The following is a 23089-nucleotide window of genomic DNA, read 5'->3' as shown; positions in this document are numbered from 1 at the left end:
AAGGACTACAAGGCATTTCCACCTGCCTTCTTCTGAAAACTCATATGTGTTGTTTCTCCCTATTAGCATATAAGCTCTTTGAAAGTGAAGTATGCACTTTCTATGTGTATTCCCAATGCTTAGCACAGTGCTTACACATAATAGACACATAATTACTTTTTGAATGATAGATAATAAGTACTTAATAAATTATTTTTCATTCATTCAGTTACATGAATTTAGAGAAAACTAATGAAAATGTAATCAAATTTAATCTTAGATCAATTAGACATTAATTAATTAGATCAATTATATTAAAAATAATATGTGAAAGAGTTGTTTTTAAACATATATCTATATACCTATGTATCGGAAATTCATTTTTATATATTTATATTTATACATCTATGTGTGTATGCATGTGCATGTAATGAAAACTAGTCACTACTTGAAAGGAAATGATATACTGGGAAGTTTTTATGGGTCTTTCTAATTAAACTTAATGTATTATATTGAAGTTATGATTTTTTACTATTGTTGTTAAATTAGTTAACACAGAATATACTATATTCAAGACTATATTCAATCAGCAAATGTGAAAATGATTATTAGGTTCTAGCAATTTCTGATAAGTAGTAACTGGAAGAGGCTTACAGCCAAAACTTTTCAGGGATCACTATCATATTTGCTGAAAGAGAGATTTGTAATTGTATAAAAAGAGAGAGAAACTATGCTAGGTGGAAAGAAGGGGGAAAAGATATTGTGATTTTGTCCCCAAGTGTTCTCCAGTTTCTGGAATCAGCACATAAGTATTAACCAGAGTCATTAAGAGCCCTTAACTTAAGGGCTGATTATAAAACCAGACATTCATGCTCTAGAATCATCAAGTTTTAGTGAGCAACTTATTCAAAGATTTAACTGTGGATTCATTATTCCCAATTTCTAGAATTAAGTTATTAATATTTAAAACAGTGGTGTTTATTGGTAGGCTCCTACCACATTTTCATGGATCACTTTACCATTGTTCAGAACTGACAGTCTTCAAGTTGTAAGGATTTGGGGGCCATTCATATGAAGGTTTCCCTTTGGTTGATTTTGATGGACTATAGTATGAAACAATAGAACTCTGGTTAGATCCTCTTGTCACCAAATCAAACTGCCTTTTTTTTGCCAAGTCCAGTCAATTATTTGAACTAATGGAGGGAAGCAGAAACACAGACTATACCAAATAATCATTTGTCCCTGACTTAAATATTATTTTCTTCTCTAACTTGCATAGTGGTTCTAACTTATCATCATCATCATCATCATCATCATCGATTACTATAGCATGTATTTAGTGTTCAATGACTTTCTAATAATTTCACATATTAGTTCATTTCATCAGGATGGCAAGGGATATGCCATCAGTAAGGAACCAGCTGGTAGAGGGAGAAAAACTACTCTGAAATAAATACTATGACTTTTCTTATATTATACCATGTGGATGTGTGTGGATGTGTGTGTGTGTGTGTGTGTGTGTGTGTGTGTGTGTTAATTATACCCCTGCCTAAAAGGGGGTTTTCCTTTTGGCAGCCTTCTTACATATACATTATTGTCTAGGTGATCCTCTTAATTTATTGATGCTTTATCTGTGCTCTTAATTGCTTTCTGACTTAATATCACAGCTCTAGAAGCTTAATCTCACTGCTGAAAAGCTATGTGAAGATGGAATGGGCTAACTAGGATGGTAGAGGAATCCCTCACTACGTTCTCCAAAGACTGAATTACCGCTTATCAAGAATGCTATAAATAAATGGAAGTTTTGTTTTACATGGCCTCCTAGTTCCTTTCCAATTTTTGGAACGCAATGATTTTTTGAATCATTTTACTCCAGAGCTTGTTAACAATGCTAGAGTGCCACCTGCTGCTAGTGCTATGGCGATCGTTCATTTTCTGGACTCTTGGCTCAATTCACCATAGTCACCAGTCATTAATATTTAAGTGAACCAGAGTTTTTAGTATACCAAGAGGTTCTAAAAAAGTCTTGGTCAAAAGTTTCATTTTTCAAATGTTAACATCGCTTTATTTAAAATTTCACCAGTATTGGAATTCTGAAAGAATCTTTTTGTCTGTTAATAATTAACTGCCTTACTCCACTATTTAGCTAGGGATGTCTTTGCAGGGCAAGAGCACAGGATAACTTGTTCTAAATTGTCCCTTTGGTCCCTGCAGAGGAACAATGAGCTGGGGAATGTTATCACAAAGACCATGATTTTTTCAGCTAATAGATGGACACTAGGTATATCTGTGTGTGTTACCCATCTTAATTTGTATGTCCACATGAGATTATCTAATGAGATTTACAAAGAAGCTTTGAAATATCCACTCTTATCTAAGGGAAATTTTCATTCCCGCCTCAGGGAGAGTAGGAGAAGGGGCAATGGGACTGCTCTGCTCTCATCAGAGAGGGGTATTGTTCGAGAGTTATATCTGTCTGCCCTTCTAAACGATGATTTCCCTTAGGGTTTAAGCTGCTTTTCTGATCATTATCCCTAAATGCCCCCATTTAAATCGCTCAGAGAATGATGCCCCCAACTGATTTGGGGACTGTTTTGTGGCATAAATTGTGCTCAGATATCCTATTATTTCTCGATATAAGATTCTCTTTAGAGAAAGGAGCTCTGTCAACATCCCACCTCAAAAGAAACCAAACTGCTACATTAACACTGCAATGTACATCCCATAGAATAACATATTTTAGGGGGAAATTTGACATTTGGAATATGCTTTCATTCTCTATTGCTCAGTCTCTTCTACAATAAATTTAATAGGAAATGTTGATGAATGACACTTGCAAACAAGTGATTGGATGAATTCATTGTTAGTTTCAATATTTGTATCAATTTTTTTTTCTGTTCCTGAATCAGGAAACAGCTGAAGACCCTTAAACACATGGTTATTAAATACTGTACATAAGCTAATGATATGCTTTATTCTTTTTATATTGCATTTTAAAAATTCAGGCTTGTCCTCTAGATAAGCTCCTAGAAGTCCACATAAAGATGCAGAGAATCACAGTACCATCCAATTTTCTACAATTGCTGGAAAAGATCTTAGAGATTATCTCGCCCAACCCTTTCATTTTACAGATGAAGAAATGGACACACAGGTTAAATGATTTGTCCATTTCAGATAGCTTGTTACACAACCCCAATATTACCCTTAACCCTTCTTTTCCTCTAACACCCTCCTCCATACCAATTCAGTTGTTAAGTTCTATAATTTTGATCTTTGCAACATCTCTCAAATGTGCCCCCTTCTCTCCTTACACATTGCCACCATTCTGGTGCGTGTCTTTATCACCTCACACTTGGACTATTAAAATAGCCTATTTGATACTTTTTCCTGCCACAAGTCTTTCCTCACTGCAGTCCATCCTCCATTCAGCTTTCAGATTAACCTTCCTAAAGTGAATGTGTGATCATGTCAGCCCTCTTCTTGAGTAACATTCAGTGGCTCCCTATTACCTTGTATTGAATATAAAATCTACTATTTGACTTTTCAAGCCCTTCATAAATGGTTGTGGAAGACAGGCAATTGTAGACCAAAAGCCCATAAGCCAGGAATAAGGAAGAGAATGTTGAAGAGGAAAAAAGGAGGAGCTTTGTCAGTTTTTCCTCTTGGCATAAAACTCAAATGAGGTGTGGTGAACTGCATTCTTTCAGTTTTGCTTAAAACTTACAAAATCACATTAGCATTAGCAATGAATGTTAACAATAAACTAAAATATCTGAAAACATTATATTGTCACTATTCTCAGTTTCAAACAGGATAGAAAGGATAGTTAACAAATGCATTTTAAAGGGAAAAACAGCATTAGATAATAATTCCTACATGATCTTTTTTATTTCTCATCTGCTGACTTTTTTCTTTTGAAGCAAATCACATGGAATATTCAAAATGACTATATTTATCTTGGTTTATTTTTACTGTTGCCTTTTCTTTTTTCAGACTTTTTTTTTAAAGCAAAGGGCAATTTTGTTTTGGCTAAAGCCTAGTTAGCAGTCTACATGCAGGGAACTAAAATTACTATCCAGATTTGTTTTCTTTATCTGTCTATAAAATGTCAGGCTATGGGGGTTGGGAGGATTAGAACCAGGCAATAATGATAAATAGCTAGCCTATAAGTGAAAATGTGGAGAAAGAAAAAGAATACAGATAAGTGAAATAAAAGAATAATCCTCAAGTCTCATTTTTAGTTGACTCTTTCCCCAGAGAGCCTAAAAATAGCAGAACTGATTGATATGAATTTCCTGTCCCTGATGAATAAAGGTGCTAACAAGCAATCAGATGGCCTCAAGAAAGTAAGAGTGCAGGTGGGGGCGGGGGGGGGGGGGGGGGGGGGGGGGGGGGGGGGGGGGGGAGAGAACAAAGGGCATAGTTAGAACTAGCTGTTGACACATTGACACATATTGCTGACAACACATAATTCTCCCAATGGCCACAAAATGTGAAAAATTCTAATTTGACTCCCAATCATGAATCTGAATGGAAAAAAATGCAAACCTGATTAGATATTTTTATCTGAACCAAACTCAACATGAGCAATATGCCATTAATGCAAGACCTCCTTTCAGTTCAGGCAAACATCCATGCAAACGGACAGATAAAATATTTTTTATAGATTGAGATTGCTTACAGTGTTGTATAGTAAAAAGAGAGACCCAAAAGATGCTAGATGAGAGCTCATCAATGTACACATAGTCTCACAGAACTACAAATCAAAGAGACATGCAAAGTCATCTGATCCACCTCTCTCCAAGACAACCAATTTTTTCCTTATTCCTTTCTGGGCTTTTCTCCTAGTTCTCCAAACTTTCTCTTCCATTACCCTCAATCTGTTACCTCTGCCACTACCTTTCCCCTTCCTTTTTCTGTATTTTCTATTCTTTACTATAATGTAAGCTCATTGAGTGCAGGGGCTGTCTTTCTTTATGTTGTATTCTTAGTACTTAGCACAATGCCTGGCACATAGGAACATTTCATTAAATCTTATTAGTTTGACCAGGTTTATTGAGTAATCAACTGAATGATTCTTATATTAAGCTGAAATCTGCCTCATAAAATCTACTTACTTATGGTTAGCAAGTCCAAATGACAAATTTTCAGTTTGAAAAATGATTCTAAGTGTGTCTATTTTTGAATATTAAATATGCTATATAAGTAACAAATAATTTTAGTGGCAGTGATAGTGTATCTCTATAGTAGCAGCATCATTAATAGGTCTTTCCTGAGCCACCAGGATATTTGCAGACCGTTGTAGAATATACAAGAAATATGAGGAATCACCAATTTTGGAGTGAGAAGACAAGTTCAAATCCCATATCTTCTTACTTTGGGTGACCTTTAAGAAACCTGCTTTAGGCTTTGGAGGCCTCAGTGTGTTCATATGTACAATGGGGGAGTTGGAATAATTGATACTTAAGGTCCCTCCAAATCTTAAAAATCTTTTGGTTCTGTGCCATCCTAGGAGATTGAATTTTTCCTAAGCATCTGGGACTACTTAAGGAAAGATCACACACAAAAAAGAAAAAAAAATCAAAGAATATAATTTCCTAAGAAGTTACTCTAAAAATGTCCATCATAATTAAAATATAGAAGAAAATTTAAAAATATTATCATGTTGTAATCTAGATGGTTTCTTTTAAAAAAAAACCCTCAAAATTGAATTATTTTTAAATTTTGACTATTTCACATCAATATATTATTTTTTAAATTAAATTTTATTTTCATGAACATCCATGCCTTTTCTCCTCTGAGAGAGGAGATCTCAACTGAAGATTCATTGAAAAAGCAAGAAAGACAAAACCTCTGCAACATATACATCTTAGTCAAGCAAAATATAGTCTCACATTGATTATGACCTTCTTTCCAAAATATACTTCAATCCGTATCATGAGACTCTTTATCAAAAAGCTTGTAGCATGTTTCATCATGAGTCCTCTGGAATTATAGTTGGTTACTGTGCTGATCAGTTACTAAGTCTTTCAAAATTACTTTTCTTTTAAATTTTGTTATAATTATATAAATTGTTCTTCTGATTCTGCTCACTATATTCTATATTAGTTCATACAAGTCTTCCCAGGTCTCTCAAAAAACAGCTCCTTCACAATTTCTTAAAGCACAATAGCATTCTATAACATCACATATTATTTCTTATTTTGTCTTTGCCCAGTTGATGAGAACCCCTTTGTTTTCCAATTCTTTCCTATCACAAATAAGGTGCTATAATATTTTTCTTATATGTGAAGCGTTTTCCTCTTTCTTTGATCTTTGTATGTTATAGAATTAATAGCGACACTGCCAAGCCAAAATGTCTTCACAGTTTAGGGGCATAGCTCCAACTTGCTTTATAGAATTTCTGGACCAGTTTACACTCTACCAGAATTCCATTAATCTAACTATTTTTCTATAGCCTCTTTAGCATTTGTCATTTTCTTTTCTTTCTTTTTTTCAATAATAATGGGTATGAGGTAGAACCTCAGAATTTTAATTTATATTTCTCTAATTACTACAGACAGAATATTTTTCATACGACTATTGATAGATTGGTTTTCTTCCTCTGAAAAATGCCTGTTCATATTCTTTGACCATTTATCAATTAAAGAAAGCTCATTCATAGAGCTAGATGGGAACTTAGAGGTATTTTCTAATTTTAAATTAAAGAAATTGACTCTGAGAGATATTCGGAGATTTGTCCAAAGTCACATAACTCTCAGGAATAATGCCTTCACTGGAATCCTGGATCTCCTGATTCCTAGTCTACTTATGTTTCTTTTTTTACTAAACAATGCTGTCTGCTTTTATAGTAGTGAATTTTATCATCATTGTCATTGGCTTCCTTCTGCAATCTGTTGGAATGTACTGTTATGAAAGTAACTAGGAAAAATGTAATCCATTTACAGAGAAAATGAATAAGAATAGAAAAAGAGGAAACATGTCATTAGTGAACCTCAGGTTGTCTAGCATGTATACTATGGGAGCTATTATTCTATTCAGCCATGTAAAGGTTAAGGAGCAGATATGGTACAGTACTTCTTTGTGGGCTAATTTTATTAGTGGTCTCCCTTTTCTTCAAATAAAGGAAAAGAAAAAGAAAGATGTAAGGAGCATGACTCCATGAAAAAAAAAAACTGCATGCTAGTTATATGGAGAAATAAAGATGCACTTGTGTTGCTAATTATAGTATACCATGCCCTGAACTAAGTGCCAGAAAAAAGCTTCTTAATAAGAACTTTCTCATTTTTAAGGATATGGTTGTTATCCTTAAACTAGCACTTTCAAAATGAAACATTCAGGTTCTGTTTCTTAAATTTTAACTAGACTGATGACTCTTAGAAAACTGTCCTGTAATGTAGTATGTTTAGCTACCAATATTAATATGGCATTTTAATGTTTCCAAGGGGCTTTAAATACATTCTCATTTGAATGTCATAACAATGCTGTGAAAAAAGTTACTACAGTTGTTACTATCCTTGTTTTCAGTGAGTTCTTCCCATAACACAATGAAGAATCCCCATTTAAGATCCCAAACTCCTTTGTTAAACCAGGTTATGAATTATTGTGCCTAAAAGGTTTTTGGTTTGGGTTTTTTTCCTGCCTTCATTTAAAGATCAGTTATATTGAGCTTATTGTCTTTTTCTATAATGTTTCTATTTTCACATTTTCAACTGGTCCCCCTGGCAAGCCCCTTTGACTATGGGCCTTGGGAAAGTTTGAGAAAAAGGAGAGTTGAGGGGTAAGAGAAAGTTCTGGCAGTTTCCTCAGGAAAGCTGACAGTGTCAATTTTTCCTATCACCTTGCCTCTGATCTTAAAGGACCCTCTCTCTATTGCAGATTATGAGGCAGAGAGGGCAAGGAGGGAATATGGCCCTACAGACCTTGGTGCTAAAACTGCTCCCTTTCCCCCCAGCAATGAAATGTTCTGTGAGGCAGTCCCTAAAAAGCTACTACACAGTCTATATTGAGAAGGCCAATTGACTATACCAAAAGCAGTCCTCCTTCTCACCCTTTGCCCTTTGGTCCCTCTAGCTTCAAATTTTTTTCCTTGGGTACCCTCAGTTCCATTACAACTTCTTGCCTCCCTTCTGATCATCCTACTATGGCGTGGGTTGGCCAGAGCTCTACCCAAACTTCACCATGAAGACCTACCCATCACTACTTCCTTCTTTACAAGAATTCAGTGGCTGACAAGTAACTTAAATTTCTTGTCCTGAAAGAAATTTCCCTATCCTTGAGCAAAGTCACTGTCATAATATAAGGCCAATGTCACAACACTTAGTCATTTTTTATTCAATTGTTACTGTTCTACTCCTAAAAGGTCTTCACCCTGGACTTGCCTCATCTCCCTACTTCTGTGATCTTTTCTTCATTGCTTTGGTAGCTGAAATTGTGAGGATTGATTTCCCAAAGCAATCTGATACATCTCTCTATACACAAACAAAAATTTGAGACTTTGAAATAGCACATATAACATCAATTACTAGGAAATATTGTACGAGGAAGTATTGAATCTTATTTTCAAAATTTTAGATAGCAACCTTTGAACAGCTAATGTTATTTCTCAATGAGTATATTTTGCCAGAGGTTATTACAACTATGAGTGAAATTGTAGTGCCCATTCCAATAATCATCATGTTCTTTTTGCAGTGTCAAACTTTATATTTCTCTTTTAACTTGTTTTATTAATATAATCCTAATTCAGAAATGAGCTTTTGTGGGGGGAAAAATCAATAATTACCTTTGTCACTATTTATTTAATGAATGTATTGAAAGACTCCATTCAATTATAAATGCTTCGTTACTGATGTCTTTATAATAGAATTTTAAAATTATGGTGTGAGCCAGTTATCCATTTCAAAGAAAATACAATGGAAAGATCAGCACATGCCCAATGAAATCACTTCTGATTTGGCTAATACAATATTCATGAGAATTCTATGAGCGTGATCACATTTAATACTTGAAAATAAGAATAAAAATGAATATTTTTAAAGTCTAATTATCTTTTAGTTGTAAAGTTTAGAAATTTGTGGGGTTTTTTAATAATTTAAATGACAATATCTTGTCAATACAAACTAGAAAGTGGGAGCTAGGTGATGCAATGAACATAGTTCAAGGTCTAAAGTCAGGAAGGCTTGAGTTCAAATCTCACCACAGACATTTAGTAACTGTGTGACCCTGAGCAAGACCTTTAATCTATATTTGCCTCAGTTTTCTCAACTGTAAAATGGGATGTTATGAGGATAATATGAGATAATTTGAGCATACTGCTTGACACATAATAGGTGCTTAAGTCTTCGTTGTCCTCTTTCCTTCCAACACATTAGAAGTATGAGGTAGAAATACAAATTCCAAAATCATATTGATCCTGTTGATGTACATCATATGACTTCATTCCCTTTGTAGTCTATATGAATCTTTAGTAAAAAATATATTTTTTTCCTACTGACTCTAGTAGTAGACAAGACAATAGGAATGATATTTTTTAGTAAAGTCTCTCTATTTTGAAAACTGTTCAATCAAGAACTATTGAAATTATAAATATTCCATATTGATGACCCTTTTAAAAATAATAAAACATGTTTGTTTATATATATATATATATATATATATATGCATACCTCAACTTATTCCCATATGATATTGTTCTTCTCAAATAGAATATAGGTTTGAGAAGTTAATTTTAAACAGAAAATAATTATGCTATCATAATATTTCTTTCCCTAAAGAAAACAAATGGGTGAATTTCATTAATATTTTTCCTAAGTCCAAGGAAATAAACTTTATTTTCTATGTCATATATGAAATGTAAACATGTGGCTTTCTTCACATAATTAAGCAATAGATATCATATTTTAGTAGCTCTCTCCTCATGCCTTAATGTCATAGAAAATGATGGAGCTTGATCTCCAAGGAGATAGGTTTAAAACATTAGAAAATCACCAGAGATAGATAGGAAGTAAATGGTGAGTGTTAATATCAAAAAGGTTAAGCAGAATGCCATGCTGAGAGCAAAACAGTTTACTGGGCCAAAGTAGTTCAAGCAGACATACTAGTTTCTAGCAATGGTTGAAAAGATGTGGAAATTCACCATGGAGGAGGTGAAAGTGCCAAAGACATAGTATCTGTCCAAGGGAGCCATATTTCCTTTACACTCATTTGTATCCGTGTTACTTAATATTTGTAAAGAAAGACCTTTGGACTCAAAGTAAAGGGATTTGGCTTCTTGTGCTTGTTCTATGACCACAAAAAAATCACTCTACCTCTCTGGGTCTCTTTTCCAAATGACAGGGTTGAACTAGATGGTATCTAAATTCCTACCAGCATTTGATGGTTCTATGAACAAAGACCAAATCACCCACATTTGTATGTGCTTAAATGCAAGTGGAATAGACATTTGCCCTTGCCAATTAGGATAAATAAATGTTATTAATCCAATTTCACTGGTTATTAAGAAATATAATTTCAAGCCTCATTTTTCTTGCTGTAGAAATGAAAGAATTACATGAAAGGTCCTATGGATAAAATTCATGAAAAGACGCCTGTTTACTTGGGCAATCATTCTCCTCAGTGGGAACCTCTGGGAAAAGAAGTCAAATTAATTCCCTTGAAAGTTTCTGATTTGGAATATGAATTATCCATGAAAGAGATGGTCCAGGCTTAGCAAAATGTCAAGAACCTTGACTTGTATGCAAGTCTTCAGAAGTGAAATATAAAAAGAAAAGCTGTTGTTGGAAACACTTTGTGATACGCCACATTGCATATATGTCATTCTTATCAAATAATTACTAATTAGCATTACTTCCTTCTGATTTCCTCTCATTTCTTCTCACTTCTAGCACCAGGGAAAGATTGGAGTTAAATTTAATGTTGGAACGGATGACATCGCCATTGAAGAGGCCAATGCTATCATTAATGATGGGAAATACCATGTAGTACGTTTCACGAGGAGTGGCGGTAACGCCACATTACAGGTGGACAGCTGGCCAGTGATCGAGCGTTATCCTGCAGGTAAGGCAACGAATACATATCTGTGAATGACTTTATGAAGAAAAAATAAAGGACAACAAGCAGTGTTGCGTCCGTTTCATCAAATTCCAGATATTCTGAGAAACCATCAAATACTTATTGCAAAGTTTAGGGTCATTTGAATGTAATGCTATCCTAAACTCTTCTGGACACTGTGTAGTAATGGCATTGCATAAGGTAAACTGAAGGCACACTTTATCTTCTGTAAAATTCAAAACATCATTGAAATCAGAGAAATGTAAATCTAAAAGACACAACAATGTTAAAGCTCTTTTTATCGATTGTTAAACATTTAAACATTAAACAAAGGGAAGGTTTTGACAAAAGTAATAGAGTAAATTAAAAAAAACTTACTGGGAAAATATAAAATGTTCTCTTGAAGGAAGTGTTTCTTTTATTTTGATGCAATTGCTGAAAAATCACAAAACATTAGGTTAATCAACAGTGAAAAAACATCTAACTATTAATAGTTATTCATAATTAGTTAAAAGTAAATTTATTTAAATGCAATCTGCATTCTCTGTCACACAATCACTGTGTTCACAGGGAGCAAATGTCACTATTACTATCCACTTCAAATGTAAAATGTACTTGTTTCAAAAAAGCACTGGGTCAGAAATAGTAATTTGCAAATCACCATGAAGCAATTGACTAAATTTGTCAGCACCACACTATTAAAAAAAATTCTTAAGCAGAAATATAAGCAAAGGTTACTTTTAGTTATATATTTTCTACCTCTTTAAAAGCCCACCTAACTTATCATGGCCATAGTTTGTTCAAAAGAAATAACATGAACTATCTATTCAGAGAGGATTAGCATTTGCTTTTAAGGGTCTCCTCTCTCCATGTTTGAAAGTGCAAATTCTGCTCTCCTATGCATTGTTTTTATTCCCTGCCTCCCTCTTAGGCAGTATAATAGAATAACAATTCACAAGAATACACATAGAAGAAAAATAAAATTATTTAAAACCAAAGTGAAAGAAAACAGCTATAAAAGTCAGAATTGTAAAACTGGTCCCAGGAACCAGACTAACATGCCTAAGATGATCAATCGAAATTTTTTCTTTGTCTAGGAAGTTAGTTAAATAATTAAAATCCCTTTGCTTTCATACTATAATCAATATGGTTCAGACTATAAGAAGAATGATTTTAAAACCATCTAAACTAAGGCAGAATTAAATGTAGTTTTCTGAAAAACAAAACAACAAACAACGTATCATATATCTGATCGGACTTTCACATAAAAAATATGTTGATAAGCAGCCTTTGTTACCCCACATATATTTTTAAAAGAAAAAAAGGGAAGTAAAGGAGATAATGGAAGAGAAAGGGTTGCTATGGAAGAAGAATCGGTCATGTCAGTTGAAATTGTTTGTCACATGGTAGTTTGGTACTTGTAATAAATATAGGGATAGCTAGGAACCCTATAGATTGGAGTAGTCTTATAGATACATATATGGATGCTAGATGGCATAAAGGCATAGTTTCAAGGTAATTATCATTGTAATTCTGTGGATAAGAGAGAAATGATGATAACTTTTGGATTTAGAAACACTTTAATCAAAAGCTTTATCCATGTAAAACCACAGCATACCTTTGGCTATTTATTGCAGTTGTTTTTTGGGGAGGGAGAGATATTCCAGAACAAGGGAGGAAGCATACTTTTTAATCAGTTTCTAAACAAATCTGAGTATCCTCTAAATTGGGGATCATAAGGTAACATCTTCAGTGTATTTACGGAAGTACTAGTGACTTTATATTTTCTGCAATAATACTTAGTAGTATTTAATGAGCATCATTTGATTGGTTATTAATAGTTTGTATGATATTTTATATATATTATACAACTCAATCCTCAGAACAACTCTGAAATTCACCTCTTTTTATCCCTGTCTTATAGATAAGGAAACTAAGGTTCAGATAGTTTAATCATCTTGCTAAGATCACTGAGTTGGAAATATCTAGAGTAAGATTTCAATCCAATGCTTTTTGATCACAAATATAGCATTTTATTTACAATGCTGCACTTAATTTTTATAAAGAAACTATGCTAGGTATTTTGGAAATATAAAATGTGAGACTATATTATATTCTAGATGGAGACACGAGGAATATAATATTTATACATAAACATATGTAAAGAATCGTAGTGAGCCAACATTAGTATTTCCAAATTATTTTATTATTAACCCATCTGCATATATAGCAGGATTATAAGGAGACAGTAACTATGGAAAGCAAGTTTAAAAGTCTTCCTTCTTTGGCAGCATCATAAAGTTAAACCTGATTTACTATTTACAGAGTTTCTGGAGTTCATATTATGATTTTCTGTAACTAACATTTTGTTTGTGGTGGTGGTGGAAGAGGAAGGTGATTTTAGTTTCATGCTTAGCAGTAAGAATTGAGATATCATTTTAGAAAATGGGCTTGTGGTATAACTATTTTTAATTTAATGATTTGTCATTAAAAAGACACTGTTATAGTTTGAAATGGGTTGCTGAACTGATGCACTCAGTACCACGTACTATCATCAGAAAGCAGGAATCAGTGAACTATCTTCAGGTTTTCTTAAAGTGCTTGTGTTGAAAACTATAGGTAATAAAGGTTGGAATTAGCAATTAAGTATGGCACTCAACCTTCCATTATTGGACATTGTGGTAAGCACATTTATATGAAGCAATACATCTGGCAACTTCAGTGGGTCTTTAATGAAATGTGCTCAAACCATTGACCAATAGCATTATCCATAATTGTCTGGAAGCCTTCTTACAGAAGCTAATTATTATGAGTAAGTTTTATATTCTTTGGAGAATAAGCTTTGTTCCTGGAACTCAATAAAACTCAGCTTTTAGAATAAACATATAATTTTCTGGACAATAAACCTGCTTTCCTAAGCACAAGTTAAAAGGGAGAGTATATAAGGATGCACATATCTCTACACATATCTTCTTGGCATTTGTCATTTAAAATCTGAAGTATAATGTATCACTAAGTCTTTATTTGGTCCTAAGTAGAGTTCTCCAAGTAAAAGTTTTGTTCTGTCAGTAAAAAATAGATCTCTTCTCATAACACATTGTGAAACCCAATATCATTTTGGTTACTATGCTTAATAATTTCTGCACATAAATCTCACTTTAACATTTCAATATAATTCACAGATCCTAAAAGAAAAAAAAAAAAAAAAAACAGAAAAACCATCATGTAATGTAATTGGAACCCTTTGTGTTGCACACCACAATGTCAAATATGCACTTTTCCTAACAAATAAGCAAATCAAATTTACAAATATTTATTGATTAGCTATTAAATGTAAAGCTTTGGTACCTTGTGAAGGCTCAGTTGATAGAATTCCTCACTCACAATCAGAAAGACCTGGGTTCTAATTCTGACTTACTTGCAAGTTGTGTGATACTGGGTAAGATATTTAACCTTTCACATTCTCAGTTGCTTCATTTGCAAAATGGAGATAGTGCTCGCGCCAACTTCAGAGGATTATTTTGAGGATTAAATGAGATAATCCATAGAATTTTGAAAACCTTCAAGTATCATATAAATATCAATTATTGTTACTATTTAAAGCATAGTTCTTGCCCCCAGAAAATGTATAGCCCAATCAGGGAGAAAAGATATAAACACAAAAAGTTAAATAACAATGAATACCAAAGTCCAAGAGCTTTTGTAACTGATTATCAAATGGATACTGCAAATCTCAATAGAATTTAAGATCTTTAAAGGCAAAAGTTATTTTGTTTTTCATCTTTGTGTGATGGCACATTAGGTGTTAATAAATATTGGATTTGTTGAACTGAGGCAGGGATTGTACAGCTCCATAGTCTGCTACTTGATACTTAGTAAGTGTTGAGTTGAATTAAAAGTAATAAGTACTTTCAGTATAGAAGAGGAAGAGATCTCCCTGGGTTGAGTGGGCTAGGAAGCATTCATTTAGAAAGAATCTATTGATTTGGGCTTTAAAGGATGAACGGGGATTTGGATCCACTGAGATGAGTGAGGCAATCATTCCAAGTGGAAAAACTCTATAGATGGTAATGAAGTTCAGGGAATGCTTTTTCTGTGGATAACTGAAATTTTCACCACTAATTTATGGTAAATACAAGTTAATTTGGAGAGGTTTTCTTTTTTAAGATACTAAAAGTATTAATTTACAAATCCTAAATGTATTTCTGTACATTAAAGATAGTAAAATAATTTGAGTTTTTTCATTAAGACTTTACTGGGAGAGGGGGGCAAGGAGAACAGGAGTAACCAGGGTGTAAAATTCTTATATTCTTGCTATACAAGTTTTGTTTGAGGAAAATGAGGGTGTTGACTCCAGAGAAGATAATATCATGATAGTCATCTTCTGGTACTTCAGGGATTATCACATGAAAGAGTTATAATCTTTGTTCCACTTGGCCCCAGAGGGCAGAGGTAGGATCAGTTGGAGGAAATTAAATGAGACATATTTAGATGATGTAAGGAAAATGTTCCAAGCAATTAGAGCTCTTAAAAAGTGGAATGGAATATTTTCAGAGGTAGTAGATTCTCCTTCACCAGAGATTTTAAAATTAAGTGAATTAACATATGGAAACCCTTTTGCAATCTTTAGAGTGCTATGTAAATGATGATGATGATGATGATGATGATGATATTTGTCAAATGTTTGATGATTATTCATTGACTAAGTTGCAGAGGAAATAGTTTTTAACCTGGGGTTCATAAAGATCTATGGATAGATTTCAAGGGGTCCATAAATTTGAATAGGACAAAATTATATCCTTATTTGTTGCTAACTTTTAATTGAAATTTAGAATTTCCTTCAATTATTTAAAAGCATTCTGAAAAAGGGATCCCAGACTGCAACAGGCTGCTTAAAGGGTGTATGATTTACATCTTTAGGACTAGCCTAGAGACACTCTTTAAGTCCCTTCAAATTCCAAGATTCTATGATTTCTATGCTATTTATCAATCTATTGACGTCCAAATCTAGGAAATTAATTTATATTATTAAGTACATGTTATGTGTCAAACATTATGTTTAACACTGAAGAAACAAACTCAGTGTCTGCCCTCAAGAAGCATACACTCTAATGGAGGATGCACCATGTAGGTATGTTGGGTGCTGCTGAGAACTGGCAGACTCAATATGGTTAGTTTTTTATTTAATTCAATTTTAAAAATACAATAGAGCTAGCAAATTTGTCTCTCATAACATTATAGAATCAAGGATTTCAACAACCTAAAAGTGCTTTGAAACCTAACTCATTCTTTTCAATTCACAGATTTACAACTTGCTCAGTGCAACTCCCTTCAATCCCCAGCTATTTAATGAAGGAGCCCTATTCTTCTGGCACCTTATTTCTCTATTATTTGGCTCTCCTAGCCTACTTGACATATCAAAAAAGAGATGATGTTAGATTAACTTTTAATATCGCCTCATAACATTTATGGACATTGTTCCTATCTGCTTTTTGTTACTCAGGGAAAAATATGAATATATATGTACATATATATATATATATATATATATATACACATATACATACACACACACACACACACACACACACACACATATACACCTGCAAACACATATTATTCTTTGGAGATTGCAAGAGGCAAGAGAGTACAGAATACTGCGCACACACATTTATGTAATGGTTTTTTTCAATTCCTAAGACTTTATAGGATATCAAAACTATTCCCTGATATTTACAGAATCTGGTAGTTATTGCATTGCTATGCCAATTAACTTCTAAATCATGTTACTGAAGTTGAATATTGATTTTTCCTAACTTGTGTTACAAGTTTCATGACAATAAACCATAAAGATTAATGTATTGCTACTATATTGGTTTTCCAACAGCACTAATAGCACTCTTCTACATACAACATTTTATAAATATATAGGTGCATATTTTAGTCATTGTTGCATGACTAAAGAGACAGAGGAGGCTAATGTCCACAGCAGGGAATAAGTATTAGAAGACTTTTTATAGTTCTAGCAGAAAAGATGAGTATATTTATCTTAAGAGAGATCCTATATCTTAGTTAAATGTATGGATGAAATTATATCTGTGCACATATATACATGGGTGTATAGATATGCATATATATATATTCATAATTTAACATGTTATCATATATTTTTATGTATCTTGCTGCACTGTGTTTAATATATGTATATTCATTATTAAATTTATATATGCATATATGTTATACATTTGTAAAATATAGAATACTTCTATGAACTTAAATTTAAATTATATTGGCAGATAGGAAAAGCCACACATGAGTTTTCTATTATTTTTTTTAATGGACCTTCTGTATGTGTTCAAATAAAAGGAACCAAGGGGTACAAAGCAAACCAGCAAAAACAAATTTCCTTTATCCTTTAAATTCAAGATGTAGTGGTTTATCAGGTAATACTTTTACTTGTTCCATATTCCTGGAATACCTTTCATGTGTCATCAAAAAGAGTTTATTTGTAAAAGATATATTAACGACTGTCTTAACAGTCTGTTGTACTAGAGGCTTTCAGTTGTAGAGATAACATACTCATTGATTATAAGTTGGACAGCTTCAGAAATATCATTAGCTATTCATCATGAGACACTGTCTTATTATTTTTTGTTTTTTCAGAAGTGCTTAGGATACTTTATATTTAAATATTGTCAATTATTTGAACAGTTCAGCAGGGGGTGAGAAAGGTGACCTAAATAAGTCAGAAAAATCAGGGTTCAAAAGTCTCAATTCTAACACATTATTCCTGTGATCTTGGGCACTTAATTTCTAAAACTGTATAGTAAATTATAGAATTATTTGAGGAAGTTTTCTCCCTGTGAACTCTCCATACCAATGAAATCACAAGGATCCCATAAAGATTCATTACTAGTAGATCTGAAAATACTACTTCTGGGCTCCAGTGGATCTATGATTTCATCATTGTAGATATTTTCTTTAATAGTACAAAATCACATTTTTTTTTTCTTGAGGCAAATGGGATTAAATGACTTGCCAAGCATCACACAGCCAGAAAGTGTTAAGCGTCTGAAGTCATATTTGAACTCGGGTCCACCTGACTTTGGGGCTGGTTGCTCTATCCACTACACTAGCTAGATAGCTGCCCCTATATACATATTCTTATCCCAAAGCTCTTATCCTCATTCTCCAATAAATGCAACATAGGATGATTCAACCCAAAAGCATGGATTCTAGTCTAGTTGACTAAATCTCTTGAATATACAACTGATTCAGAATTCCTTGCCATTTCAGAAATCAGTAACATATTATATTTCCAATTTCATTTTTTTTATTTTTGACATTTGTCATATTAGTAGAAAATCATTGCTTTTAAAATGGGTTATATTAGCTTCTCCATAGAATGTCTCCATCTTCTCATCCTTTTCAATGAAAGTTTGTGTGTGAGGATTTTTGTGGTTAGATCTTTTTTTGCATGTTAGGAGCACTGCAATATAAAACCAACAAATGTCCCAAGAAATGATGAATCTTGTCTTAAAATCCATCTTTCTGGTATCTTTATTTGCAAATCTGAGGAGAATCTGTAAGCCATCTGTATTTTCCTTCTATCTTTTATTTTCATTTCTAGTTAAGGTCAAAAATTGACATAGATTTCCATGGCAAAAAAATTCATGACTAAGTAAACATTCTCTTCTTCCCTAGCAAGGTTTATCCTCAGAAAGATGCATTTATCGCTTATAACCTTCTATAAGACTTCCCAGCAGATCTGAAAGCTTTCAGATCTTACAGTTTTCTCACATAGTCTTTGAGAATAGAGGGTCACCTCCATACCATTGTGGAAGTCATTGGAATAGTATTGTTGGGCAAATAAAACAGGAAATTAATTCATTTTTCAAACATTTATTGGCAACCAACATTGTGGCAGATAAAGATATAGATTTCAATAATTCAATTCAATCAACTTTTATTAAGTGCATATGAGGTCCCTGTGTTATATGCCGAGGACACAAAAAGAGGCAGATTTTAAAAAGATTTAATTGTAAGATTCTTGAAGTCACGGATTCTGAGGGTTTTTTTGACTTTATAGATTCATAGTCCAGTCTTCTGCTTTACAAAAAGTAGGTGTTTAATAAATATTTATTGAATTGAATTAAAGCAGCCTTCCTTCTTCTTCCCTCTCTTTTCCTCTTTCTTTCAATTTCTACTAATGTCACTCACGCCTCTAAATTTCTTCTCCACTGTAAATTAAGAAGAGAGATTTAGGGTGATTTTTTTTAACTCAGTCAGAAACCAAAAACTCCCCCAAAAGTAATAGTACAAAAACCCATAGCCATATTTAACCTGAATTTCATTCACTGAAATGCCAGACAAATGTATGCTTAAGTTATTTTAAGGACAATAAAATTTTCTTGCTTTAAAAGTTATATTTAATTTTTTCTCTCTACTTTCTCCTTTACGGATGGGTCTTGATTCTGTAGCTATTTAAATATGTGTATGTTTATGTGTCCATTAACAAATATATGCACATATATGTATATGTATATTCAAACAAATATATTCATATATATTATATCTTTCTATAAGCTTTCCAAATTCTTCCCACAAGAATCAATATATAAAATAAATATGTATCAATATTCTTCAATGATCAGAGTATTACACTAAATCCTTTGGTAACATTTTACAATGAAATTAAAGAGTATTATAATAATATTTCTTCAAGACTTCAGACAGATTATCATTTATCCTCTTCTTTCCTAGAACTGTATAGCAGCTTAAATTATTTTTATGTACATTAAATTCTGAGATTTAATTCCATTTGCTCATAAAATTGTAGAGCTTTAGAGCTGCAAGAGACCTTAAAAGTCATCTAACATAACTCTCTTAATTTGTAATGGGTGAAGCAGAGACATTGAGATGTAAACTGAATTGCAATCTGTAATAGTATTGCGACTAGGACTTCCTGTAGGTCTTCTCATTCCCAGTCTACACAGTATTGCTTCTTGATATATGATAGAATGTTGAAGTTAGTTCATCATTGAAGCTATGATGTTCAGACTAAAACAACCTCAGAGATGGAAAAGGACTTTAGAGATTCTCATCTAGTGATTGATACTTCCAAGATCATACAAATAATAAAATGCTTCCTTTATGTATAGTATCTTCCTACAGTTTTCTTAATATAAATGAGATAATATTTATAATCATATAAATATTATAAAATAATAATTATAAATAAATAAAAGACCCTGACACATAGTAGATGCTATAAAAACACTTATTGTCTTGCTCTTTTTCTCACATCAATGTTATAAATTATTTTTAATATTTTCACTTGAGATCAAGGAGTTAAACTCAAACAAACTGAAATTCTATTAGTTTCTTCCATATATGAGATGTGATTGCCCTCATTTAATGTAATAATTGTCCTCCCCCAAGGAGTTTAATGACAAAAAAAGGTCCTGTTTATAGCAAAGTATTTATAACAATATTTTTGGTAATAATAATGAATTGGAAACAAAGTAGATACCCATTATTTGGTGGAATGGCTAGAAAAAAAAGTGGAACCTGAATGGAATGTAAATCATTGTTCTGTAAGAAATGGTGAATATGAAAAATAGAAAAAAATATAGAAAGGATATTATATAAACTGGTGCAACATGAAGTAAGCAGAAGCAAAAAGTAATATACAGAATAAAGACCACAATGTAAGAGGAAAGAATAAGAATGAAACAACAAAATTATAATGACTGAACTTTGCCACTATGAACAGATATATAGAAGACACTTCCCTCACTTTTGCCAGGAAGTAGGTATAAAATATGGCATCTAACATTAGATTTTTTAATTTTGTCAATTAAGTTGGTCCCCTTTTTTCTTTAACTTTTTATTCTTTCTTATCAGGGATGGCTCTCTCAGAAGGCAATAGGGAGTTAGAGGAGATATTGAGAAATGTGATAGAAAAAAAAAAAGAAACATGTCAACAAAATTATTTTAAGGATATTTCATTGTCCTCTTTGAATTCAGGAGATAATAGAAACCAGATTTTCACACAGTGCAAAATTCTCTTCCTGAGAGTTGAGAGGAAATAGAAATTTAACTGTGACCTAAGCGTTATAAGTTCACTCTGAAAATGGAGTTTTAGAAAACTTCAAATATCTTTTAAGACTACTTTGTCTATTTTAGTAATTTCTATAGTTTAGAGGCTCCAATTTTCTATCTATTCCAGTTCTTTCTAAAAGTCTTTTGCCTTTATAACATATAATGTCCTGCAGAGGAAATGAAATAATCATGTTCCCAAAGTAGGCGATGAATTTTTTTCTTAATAGTTTCGCAAGACTGCTAACCCCTTTTTTCCAAATAAAATTCTTATTAAATTATCAAAGAATTATTTCCTTTCTGAGGATGATTTTCAATATTAACTGTGGAAAGAAATCTGGCCTTTGTTTTGTGATTTGTTCATCATAAAAACAAAACAAATAAACCTTAGCATTAAATAAGGGGAAAAAAAGTTGCCCTTTACCTATTTATCTTCTTTAATAATTTTTGTTTTGGAAATACTTGATCATGCATCTTTACTTTACATTATCAATACTTCCCAAAAAGCCTTTCTCACTTTCTTGTGTAAAGAAAAATAGATAAGCAAAACAAACTTACTTGGCCTACCATATTTGATAGGATATAATATAACATTTCTCTAATGAGTGGATTAAAAATCTAGAATTAAAAAGGACTTAGAATTTATCTAGACTAAGCACCTTGTTTTACATTTGAGGAAACTGAGACACAGAGAGACAAAAATATCTTGCCCAGAGTCACACAAATGATAGGCAGCAGAACTAGGGTCTGAACTTGGATCTTCTGACTCCAAAGACACTTTTCTTCCTTTTACACTACAGAGGAAAATATTTCCCCATCAGTTTTTTTGGAACTAATTATTATCTTAATCCAAGTTCTAATGTCTTTTAGTTTTGTTTTGTTTTTTATCCTTTACGTTATTATAGGCATTATGGATATTGTTTTCTTGCTTCTGCTTTCCACACTCTTTATCAATTCATACAAGTATTTCTTAATTGTCTGAAATTTCTCATATTTGCCATTTTCTTATAGTGTTAGTGTATATATATATATATATATATGTGTCTATGTCAAGATATGCACATCTACATGGGTATGTGTATGTGCATGCAAGTGTGTGTGTGTGTGTGTGTGTGTGTGCGGTTGTGGGTGTGTATTCCAGTTTGCTAAGTCTTTCCCCAGACAATGGAAACAAACATAACTTTTTTATTCACAAGTCGTTTAACAAAAATTTACCACATGCATAGTATGAGCAAAACTTCATACTTATGAAATTCTAGTCCATTCTTCACCTGAATTCTTTATTTTGTAGTTAAGAAATAAACTGAATGTTGGAATTGATTCTGTTGCACCAAATAGAATAAATGTGTTGTAAGCCAAGAGACTTATTTAGTTCTTTCTAGTTCTCATTCTATTACTAATTTCCTGAATCAACTAAGGAAAGTCACTTAAAATTTTGGATTTCAGTTTCTTGGATCAGGCAACAATATTATGTTGTACAGGAATTTTTTATTTATCTTCAATTGTAAAAGGTAGATTAAAATGAGCTTCAAGATTCAATGGGGAGTTCAAATTCCAGTTCTGCCACCTACTGTCTATGTGGCCTTAGGCAAGATATTATTTTTGATCTCTCTGTGCCTCAGTTTCCTCAAGTATAAAATGTGATGATTAGACTAGATGGTTTCTAAGTTCAGGCAGGTGAGAGAGACAGGCAGGGAACAGGAAGCAGGGGAAAAAAGAGTCATAAAATAATCTTGTCACCAAGTAGAGAGGGATCTGTACATTTTATTTATGAGTTCCATAATTGAAGTATGTAATTTCTAAAGATCAAGATTTTTTCTTAACTTTATCAGTCTTTTTCTCTTAGCCCATGTCCCTTCTATGTCTAAGACAAAACTTTTTATAGCATTACATTCTCAATCCTGAAGCTTCCAGGTAGTAAGTTTGCTTTCTCATATTTAATAATAAAATTCATATTATC

General features: G+C 32.7%; 1 protein-coding gene across 28 annotated transcripts in view; it reads left to right on the top strand.

Moving 5' to 3' along the window:
- The window catches only part of NRXN1 (neurexin 1), a 1358646-nt gene that overhangs the window by 1127194 nt on the left and 208363 nt on the right, over positions 1-23089 (top strand). For all 28 annotated transcript variants that reach the window (XM_031957196.1, XM_031957194.1, XM_031957193.1 and 25 more), the window contains one exon: positions 10863-11034. In XM_031957196.1, coding sequence (XP_031813056.1) covers positions 10863-11034 — 172 coding nt within the window. The remainder of the gene's footprint in view (positions 1-10862; positions 11035-23089) is intronic.

This window comes from Sarcophilus harrisii, chromosome 2 (genome assembly GCF_902635505.1).
Source record: "Sarcophilus harrisii chromosome 2, mSarHar1.11, whole genome shotgun sequence".
Taxonomy (NCBI): Eukaryota; Metazoa; Chordata; class Mammalia; order Dasyuromorphia; family Dasyuridae; genus Sarcophilus; species Sarcophilus harrisii.
The sequence above is the reverse complement of the archived record's forward strand: the minus strand, read 5'-3'. Positions and strand labels throughout refer to the sequence as shown.